The 10,306-nt window shown below is 43.7% G+C and overlaps 1 protein-coding gene and 2 non-coding genes across 3 annotated transcripts in view; 1 reads left to right on the forward strand and 2 right to left on the reverse strand.

Moving 5' to 3' along the window:
* LOC108930947 (rho GTPase-activating protein 39-like) overlaps positions 1-6,638 on the forward strand; it is a 61,060-nt gene extending 54,422 nt beyond the window's left edge. The window contains exons 8-11 of the mRNA XM_029255216.1: positions 1,174-1,373; positions 2,368-2,459; positions 4,220-4,389; positions 4,724-6,638. Coding sequence (XP_029111049.1) covers positions 1,174-1,373; positions 2,368-2,459; positions 4,220-4,389; positions 4,724-4,918 — 657 coding nt within the window. The 3' untranslated portion in view covers positions 4,919-6,638. The remainder of the gene's footprint in view (positions 1-1,173; positions 1,374-2,367; positions 2,460-4,219; positions 4,390-4,723) is intronic.
* Positions 3,743-3,825, reverse strand: trnal-uaa (transfer RNA leucine (anticodon UAA)). Its single transcript has one exon. It is a non-coding gene; the product is annotated as a tRNA-Leu (tRNA).
* Positions 6,639-10,156: 3,518 nt separating the features above from the next.
* On the reverse strand, positions 10,157-10,239 carry trnal-uaa (transfer RNA leucine (anticodon UAA)). Its single transcript has one exon. It is a non-coding gene; the product is annotated as a tRNA-Leu (tRNA).
* Positions 10,240-10,306: the final 67 nt, after the last annotated feature.

A 10,306-nucleotide genomic window follows, 5' to 3' on the forward strand; every position in this document is an offset into this window, starting at 1 on the left:
CTACTAAGGAGCAGAATCGAAAAAGGGGGCGGGGCGGAGGCTGGCAGACTGGAATCAGGTCAGGGCCGAGCGGGCCAGAACGGGTCAGCCTGGTAGTGATAAACAATGCTCGGGTTAGCCTATTTTGTTCCAAGAAAGACTGTAGACCTTGTCCACCCTGCTCTTTCTGTGTCCCTTTGCCTCCTTCTCCTAGTTCTGTTTCAACTGCTCCCATTGTCCTTGTAATGCTCTGACAAGTGCAGGGGGTTAATAATGGTATGCAGCACATAGCATATAGTACGTAATGTATAGTATGTGGTATATCGTACTGAATTTATTGAATAGTACAGGACCATCACTTGCCTTCAGCTACTGTGTGCAACTTCACGTTTAGCCGTAGTCAAATGTATTGTACAACAGGGTTTTCTGGAAATGAAACTGGAAAATTAAAGTTTTAATGTGAATTCTTAATCTCTCTAACTGGGGGATGTCTGTATTACTGCGGTTTTGCTAAATGTGATATGTTGGTTGGATTTACAAACGACAGGTGTCATTACAGATGTCCGGTCCCAATTGCGTGTGTAAGTTGAGGACCCAGCATATAAAATTTCACAGATGACATGGTGGCGCAACTGTCTCACTGTGCCTGAGTAGAATGAGAGGACGTGGGTTCCATCCCTACACAGTCCGTGCGTTTGCATGTTCTCCTTGTGTCTATGGGGGTTTTCTCCTGTAGTTCAAAGACATGCTGTCCAGGCGGATTGGTGATTCTAAGTTGCCCATAGAGTGAGTGACAGAAAGAGTGTGTTTCACTGATGTATGGATGAGTGACCCATTATCTGTAGTGTAAGTCAGCTTGGGTGAAAGCGGTGTGGACCCTATTGGATGTTTCTTTGGAGAAAAGCATCTGCTAAATGAGATAATGTATATGATGATTAAAGAAAGCACAGAGGCACCCGTGTCAGCCCAGTGCACAGTACCTCAATGAACCATCTTCCTCGTAATGAATGCCTGAAAGCTTCCCAGTCTCTCTTCCCCACTAATTCTCTATCTCTGTCATATCCCTCCCTCGTTCTTACTGTCCTAGTACTGTTCACTCACAGTCGTGGATGTGTTGCTACCCTATGGCGCTGAGGCTCTTATCAAGGTACAGCAGGTGTAATGGTGGCTCCATCAAATCAATCTTGTCTCCAGGGTCTGCAGAAGCCCAGCCTGGAGGAGATTGCTCACGCCCGCAGCGCCATCTTCAGCCCTTCTATGTTTGGCAGCTCATTGGAGGAGGTGATGGCACTGCAGCAGGAGCGCTACCCCGACCGGCAGCTGCCCTGGGTGCAGACCCGCCTCTCTGAGGAGGTGCTGGGCCTCAATGGAGACCAGACTGAGGGCATCTTCAGGTGAGGCAAGAGGGGTTGACAGTGAAGTGAAAGAAAGACTGGAAGAAAGGGGTGTGGGGGGAACTGAGGGAAGAAAAATGAAGTAGGGCATGGATGATGGAAAGAGAAGTAACCAAAATCCTGTTCCAAAGTAAAGACCTCATCATTCCCTACAGCCCAGTAAGGGCAATACACTCCCCCACTTCTGGTTGTTTTGTTGTCCCCCTATGACAGGTCCAAAAAGGGAAATCCATAAGTTCTTGTTTGGCTCAAATGTAGTGGAATGAGCTCCCCCTATCCCTCAGAGCTGCTAAATCCCTCCAGCATTCATGAAGGGTCTTACAACCCTTCTCTTTTGGACTCCTTTCTTTCCTGATCTCCATAATGCATGCTTCCTACACTCTGCCGTGATCACCTTTGTATTTCCTATCAATTCTGTATGAGCTGCTCATGTAATGTGGTATTGGAGAAATATACAGTCCTTCAACAATGTCTGTATCTATAACTCTTTTCTTCTATTAAGTATACTTTTGTTTACTCTGAGTTGTATGTCGCTTTAGAGGAAAGCATCCGCTAAATGAAAAAATGTAAGTCATCACTGTACACTTCACACCGCAGTAATTATTCTAAAAGTATGTCAGTAAGAGTACTTCTTACAGTCAATAACGACTGCCTTAGAATATCTGTGTGTTTTCAGTAGAGCCCAACAGGTCACTGAGCAAGGTAGTGGTTAGTACTGCTACCTTTAGACTCAAAGGTGGCAAGTTTGACTCTCACTGCTGGATGTAATACCTGCAACAAAGATACTTCCCCTAAACTGCTCCACTAAAATTACCCAGCTGCATAAGTAGGTAAATAATTTCAACTTGCGTAGAGAAACAGGTCAGATAAATATACTATGTCATGAGGACACTAAGCATTAAATTGTGTTTATTGCTGAGGAAAAAGGATGGAAGGCTATCCCTTTTTTCTTGAAGTCTTTCCAACAACTCACTCTTGTGATTGTGTTTCACAGAGTTCCAGGTGACATCGACGAGGTGAACGCTCTCAAACTGCAGGTGGATCAGTGGAGGATCCCCACAGGGCTGGAGGATCCTCATGTACCAGGTACAGTACCTTACCCCTTACACCCCCTTCTCTATGACTTTCAGAAGTGGGTTCAAATCAGTTGTAGTCTCTGTGGCGTTTATGTGGCCTCTCTGAGTTTGTGTGAGATATCCCCTATAGTCCAAAGATGTGTTCCAGGTGAATTGCTGATTCGATATTGTCCCTAGTGGATGAGTGGGGGGGAAGCAGTGGCACAGCGGGTTTAGCCGGGTCCTGCTCTCTGGCAGGTCTGGGGTTCCAGTCCTGCGTGGGGTGCCCTGTGACAGACTGGCATCCCAATTTGGGTGTGTTCCCTCCCCCTCCAGCCCTGTGCCCTGTGCCCTGTGCTGCTGGGTTAGGCCTGGGTTCACCACAACCCCACCTGGGACAAGCAGTTTCAGCCTGTGTGTATGATTGTGTGTGAGTAGAATGACTCTACAGTTGATTGGTGTCGTGTGTGCGTGTGTGTCACATTGCTCTGCTGCATAAATGTGTGAATGACTGTAGGGAGTGTACTGTAATGTATGTACCATGGTAAGTCACCTTGGAGAAAAGTGTCAGCTATATGAGTTAATGGAAATGTAAGCCAGTGCCACCAGAGCCCCTAACATCATTTTCTAAGTGCTACAAAACATAAACATTTTCCATACGGAACTCAATTTGATAGTATCTCTAAAGTCACTTTTAGCACTCAGTTACGTTAAGTAAAAGTGAATAATGCGGACATCCCTCAACTTATTAACGGGATAGGTTCTGTAAAAATCTCAAACAATGGTATAATAACTAAAAAATTATCTATAACACTAACATCCAACTGCTGTCCATAACCACTTGTCCAGTGCAAGGTCGCTGTGGTCTGCGGTATTCCGGAAGGATATGGTGCGAGTCACGGTAGACATTACATGATGCCACTGCATCACGTTGTAACACTTGTATTATTTTTTATTAATTTCAAATTGCATCACTTATTTAAAGTTACTGAAAATTAAAATGTGATGCCTCCTATTTAATGTTGTTAACCAATTAATCACATAAACCTGTCCAATGTTCATCAGCTTTAGGCCACTTTCTTTATAATTTACCAAGCTTTAAAAGCTTAATGAAACAGATGTCCCTAAAATCATTTACATGAACAATAAATGGCATAGCAAAGAGCTCTAGATAGATTTACAGTGGTAACCTTCACAAAGCTGCATATTTTACCATTGTTCTCCAGTAGTCTAAACACTATTGAAATTAACAAACCTGTTTTGTGCTTACCTGTAACAAGCACATCTTTGCATTTGCTGAAGCTAAGTAGGAGTTACCAGGAGTGGGGCTCGAACCCACGCAGATATACATCCATTGGATCTTAAGTCCAACGCCTTAACCACTTGGCCATCCTGGTACACTGCACTAATTGGCCCCAGTGGTTTAAAGGAAAGGTTTTGTGAAAATCTTGCCTATTGCGATTTTAAATAAAAATACTTCAAACCAGTTTACCCGGAACCTGTGTGTATTCTTCCAACCTGCCAATCTGCTGAAGCTCTGAGTTGTTTCTTTCTCTCTTTCCCTGAAGCTTCCCCATCCAACCTATCCCTCCCTGGAGCATCTTCTTGCTCTCCTGCATCCAACTCTGCTGAAACCATCACCAACCTCTCCTACCTGATGGCCTCCATACTGAAGCTTTAACTACTCTTTCTTTTCCCTAAAGCTCCCTCCTGGTGCTCGGGGGTGTCTTTGAGTCACCGTGAAGCTTCCATGCTGACGCTATGACACGTCTGTCTCTCTCTTGTCTGCAGCCTCCCTGCTGAAGCTGTGGTACCGGGAGCTGGAGGAACCCCTTATCCCCCACGAATTCTATGAGGAATGCATCTCCTACTATGACAACCCAGAAGCTGCTGTCAACGTTGTGTTGAGTTTGCCCCACATCAATAAGCTGGTGCTGTGCTACCTCATCCGCTTCTTGCAGGTTGGCATCACCTCCTACGTGTGTCATCTCAATGCATGCCAGTCTACCTCTTCCATCCATGCAGGTGACTTTTCCGATAGGGAGGGTTAGTTGTCCATCATATCTTTCCGTGGCTTTTGGTCTCTCATGCAGTGAACAAGGTTTACTCGGTCCCTAACCCTAAAGACATTTTAAGGTTATTCGGGTTTTATTTTTGCCTGGGTTGTTCTTGTTCTGACCTCCTTGATTTGCCATCTTCATTTGTCTACCTATGTAGGGAACAGTCATCCCTTCACAGCTGCTCTGCTGATGTTGCCGGTGTCATTGGTACCCCTCTCCTTTTCTCTATGTTCAGGTGTTTGCTCAGCCTGCCAATGTGGCTGTCACCAAGATGGACGTCAACAACCTGGCCATGGTGATGGCACCCAACTGCCTGCGCTGTCAGTCGGACGATCCGCGGGTCATCTTTGAGAATACACGAAAGGAGATGTCCTTCATCCGCGTACTGATCCAGAGGCTGGACACCAGCTTCATGGATGGGGTGCTATAGCTCCGACACTTCCCCAAAAAGGGTGACCTCACAGGATCCGAAAACAGGGTAACACTGAGAAAAAATACCAGTGCACACATGCAGTCCCTGACACACTCTCAAAACGCAGCTGAAGTGCATACATACACATACACACTCTTGTATTATACAAACAGGTAAACGTATGTGCACACATACAAAGGGAATGTGAAGACAGAAGACACACTGAAAGACATACAGTTCAGTTCACCTGAAAACACTTTATCACATCCATCAGAGCACACACACACAATACAATAAATACATATATACACATAACACAGAGGAATAAACTTCACAGCTGACAGATGGCCTCTCATAAACACACACAATGCTCACAAACACAAGTACATAATTGTAACGATGATACGTGTGATCAGTTAAGCGTGATGCCATACATTTGAACAGGGTTTTTGCAGTAAATATTTTAAACTGTTCACAACTGAGTCATATAAATTACCTGGATTTAAACACAAATGCACATGCAGGCACTTTGTGTGGAGGCCTACTTAGCGTTTATTTTTTATTATATTTTTATTTTTCATGAATTCCTATTTTTCCTAAACTTGACCCCCTAGAGTCATAGGTTTCTTATTCTCAAATATAAACAGTCCAATATTTTGGCACATATACATATACATGTACATATGCAAACACGTAGACACACACAAGTGCTGTCCATAGTAAATTATTTAATCAGCTGACAGATGAAAGTGCCGTCAGGGATCCATGTAGACACACTGGTAAGAGAGCATGCCAATTCAATGTGCACCTACTGGGTCCCTTTGCCAGGCAGTAGAATACACACACAGAAAAAAAAAAAAAAACAAGGAAGGAAGATCACTGTAAAACTGATGTCAGACTAGTGAACCTTCATGGTGGAATCAATGGGCACATGAAAAGACTGCATCCTTCAGCTCAGACTGGCTCCGCCCTGGTTCTGGCCTGGAATTGGTCTCTGGACCTCGACTGTCTCACCAGAACTGGCCACTGGATCAGACGAGCAGCCCACCCAATGTGCTCTTCAGGGTGGAATGGCCCATGTACACGGCCCACCCAGCCATTCAGAAATGCTCTCCATCCTCTGATGACCTCTGTACTGTGTGCTCTGGAACCAGGACCTCAGCTCCATTTCCACCCAAAGTGCCATGCTCCATTCCAGTCCACTCAGTTCCCATTCCCTCCTCTTCAGCAGAATTTTGCTCACACTACCCCTAACACATCACTGTAGTAAATGCATTATGTACTTTTCATTGTACTGCATTCCATTATTCTACATTCCATTTAGGACTCGAAAGAAAACTGCCATTGCTTCCAAAGTCTTAAATTATAAGGTTAGTAGTCTTTGTAGATATTGGTAAAATGGTGGAGAAAAGCAGCTGTAAATTTAAAAAAAAATGAAAGAAAGAAAAACACCGCAATGTTGCACTTCTTTACACCACATTACGCTCCTCGATCCAATTTACCCCCTGGAAGGAACGAAATCCTGCTGATAGGTCTCTGCCCACTGTTCTAAAAATGTAGTATAATCATTCAGAAATTCATAGACGGTAGAGGTACTGCACAAATGTTCCTTGAATTTGAACAAAAGCATTAATTCAGTCCTACTGATAAAGAAAGATCTATCTTGCATATTTTCCTCTGGTGCTTAGAATATGTGCCACACTAATAATTCTGTATGGAAAGTTACTGCATCCTCTGCACTGCCAGTCATTTCTGCTGAGGTCAGGAGGAGGACTCAAACTTTGTGTTTCAGTGTCTACTCCTGCCCCAAGTGCCATTGGCAGTACAGCTCGGAAATTTCGGCATGCTCCACAGCAATGCCCTCCGACATCAGCAGTCTGGGTCATGTCACCTTTCTCTGCTGAGTGGGACAAAGAAAGTCTCTCTGATGGTTCCTTGCCGTTGTCAAAAAGCTGCCAGTGTCTGAGCGGGTCCACTACCCGACTGCTGTCTCGTTTATTTGAATTTCAGTTATGGGGTCCGAGTGGAGACTCTAACTTCTGTTGTCCCATTTGTTTTTTTGTCGGTTATTCTGTCTGAGTGGGGATTCTAACCTGCTGCTGTCCCATTCATTTTTACATCAGTTGTACTGCCTCGGGTGGTCCACTACCTGGCTGCTGTCCCTTTCGTTTGTATGTCAATTATTGTGTCTGAGTGGGTCCACTAGACGACTGTGGTCCTGTTTATTTGTATGTTAGTTATGCCATCTGGGTGGGTCCACTTGTCAGCTGCTGTCTCATTTGTTTGTGTATCATTTATACTGACTGAGTGGGTCCACTAGACAGCTGTTGTCCCATTCGTTTGTGTGTCAGTTATGGTGTCAGACTGGGGCCAGTAGCCAGCTGTTGTCCCATCCGTTTGTACACTCAGTGCAATTTAATATATACTCTTTCAAAGAGAGCAAATAGCATCTTTTTATTATTTAACAGAATGTATGTATTTTAATCCATTGTTTCATATAATTTATTTTGTATTTATTTAAAGAAGCCTTTCGAAACGTCTTTCTAAGGTATAAGCTGTAACAGAGTTTTCATGTGAGTCTATCATCAGGAATGTGGACACGTACTCATTAGGGACTGCACCTAAACTGGCACACAAGTTGACATCTGGTAGTGTGTTTCTGTATGTGCTGAAGGTGCAAAACTGCCTTTTGGCCCTGAAACACCAGTGAAGACAAACAGCGACAGGGACTCTGTCTTTTGGCCAAGATCTTCAGTGGATCTAACAATGATAAACGAACAATGAGGTGCTCATGGATGCTGAGGTTTAATTTCTATGTGAAGGCCTGTCTAGGCCCAACTGCCATTAAGCTGGACCGTCCCAGGAGAGACACGCAGCAGGGCTGTGCGTCTCACAGTGACGCCCCTGAGAAAAACAGTACCGAGACAGACGGGACGCTCCACCAAATAAAGGGACCCTTTTGAGCGCGACTGGTCTAGTCGCTACACGACCGACCTTTGCGAGCCAAATCAGAAGGAAGTGATTGTTTGTACATAAAGAAAGATGACTATTTATATATGAACGAGTGATGGCCGCTGTGGTGCGTTTTGGTTGAGTAGTTCTATAAACATAGTGTAGTTATATTTACTAGAGAACACACCGTGTCTTTGGTAGGTAGAAGAGTCCTCTTCACTCAGAACGATGTGAAGAAATAGGCACAAAGGCACTTCCTCTTATCATGGTCCCAGAACTGTGGCTGATGCCACTTAGCCCCTACCCATAATCCCCCACATCTTTACCACCACTTATAGGATGGGGTGAATAGAAAAAGAGAATCCATCTCCAGATGTTCTGTGTTTTCCAGCTGTTTGTGTCAAAGTACGTCACACAGTGGTAGTGGCTGATACGTGTACAGAAACAGCTCAAACACATGTAAGCATAAACGTTTGTGTAAATAGGTGTATTACAGGATCCTTACAGGAGATAAACTCTCCAGATGATATACTTTGCCCTCGGCGGCAGGGTCTGAATACTTGATTATCTAGTTAACCCACAGCACATTGGACACCAAGTCCCATGTGACATGCATGAGTCAACCAGAGTGGAGTGTGTTGGGTGTTCACTGGAATAAAAAAACGTTGCTACTACATTTGACAGTGGATGTGTTTGTGTGCAAGAGATTTGTGTGGAATAATTTCAAAGAGGATTCAGTCTGCGGTTCTAATGTATACTGACTCAACCAGTTATTCACCTTGTGTGGGACAATGCGCTGCCTTCTGTGGCTTTAGTTTTACTTTTCATGAACTCTGACCTGGATGAAGAAGATGAAACATGGAATCACTGTTGAGATCACTTGACCTTTTGGCAAGGTTAGTCAAATGTATGTCCTTTTTGTTAATTACTACTGTTATTGTTATTACTATTCTTTTAAAACTGTTACTGCTGCTGATGTTCCTCAGAGGGTTCATATATATTTGTTTATTAATGGTGGATTTTAATATTGAAGTAACTGCCATATTCATATCCCCCACCCACCACATGTCTTGGATTCTGTTTCACACACCGTTAGAGGTAATAACTTGGGTGAGAAAAAAAAGGATATTGTTAAATAAAATATGGAAATGTGATCATTTAGCAGTGTGTTTTATTTAATATGCAAACCAGCCTTGCAGTGTCTTCTAGGGCACAAGTATTAATTGCAGATGAACTTCTAAACACACACATTGACTGAAACCACTTGTCCCAAGCAGGGTCACAGGAAAGCAGAGCCTAACCCAGTAACATACAGTACAAGGCTGGAGGAGGGGACACACCCAGGACAGGATGCCAGTCCATCACAAGGCACCCCAACCAAGGCTTGAACCCCAGACCCAGCACAGAGGAGGCACAGGCCAAACCCACTGTGCTTCCTTGAATGGTTCTATCGTTTATCAAGTTTCAGGGTAAAAACGATAGTTTAACAATTTCATTGTATTTCTTCTATAATTTTATAGGTTTCATAACTTTTAAAGTTTTATTATGTATTTAACATTCAAATGTGTATCAAGTGTGGTATGAGCCTAAAAGGCCATCAAAGCAGTGACTCAACTGCTATGATAAACTTACATTTATTCACTTAGCAGACACTTTTCTCCAAAGCAACTTACGACACATACTATGTAGTGTACTAGCCCACACACCTTATTCACCAAGGTGACTTACACTACTTACAATGGGTCACTCATCCATACACCAGTGAAACACACTCTCTGTGACACTCACACACTAAGGGGGACCTGAACAGCATGTCTTTAGACTGTGGGAGAAAACCCATGCAGACACAGGGAGAACATGCAAACTCCACATTAGACTGAGCAGAGATCAAACCCATGTTCTCACACACCACCCAGGCACTGTGAGACAGCCACACTACTTAATGTGCCACCATACTGCCCATTTTTGAAACCACTGTGGGTTTTACATAGGACATTTTCAGTTACATTAAAAAAGATAAATAGGAAATGTATAGTGTGCTCAAGGTGAAGCCTTAGAACACCAGCTAACAGCATTTAGTGCCATCTGAAGATGTGAGTTTTTCATATGTGCAGAGTGGAAGAGATTTTACATGTTTGAGTTAATTAGCAGAGGTTAAAAAACAGACAGGATTGTGATTTCTTTACCATCTAAGAACCTTCACAAAGCTGCTTGTTTTACCATTGCCTAAAGATGAACTTTAACAACCCTGCTTTGTGCTTACATTTAACAAGCACAAAGACGTACTTTCTGATGTTGCTGTACTACCAGGAGTGGGGTTCGAACCCACGCGGGCATACACCCATTGGATCTTAAGTCCAACGCCTTAACCACTCGGCCATCCTGGTAGACCGCGTTAGGACTGCTCGACCAATCACAATTCAATATGCTAATCACATTATCACAGCAAATCAC

This window comes from Scleropages formosus, chromosome 1 (assembly GCF_900964775.1).
Source record: "Scleropages formosus chromosome 1, fSclFor1.1, whole genome shotgun sequence".
NCBI classification, from domain to species: Eukaryota; Metazoa; Chordata; class Actinopteri; order Osteoglossiformes; family Osteoglossidae; genus Scleropages; species Scleropages formosus.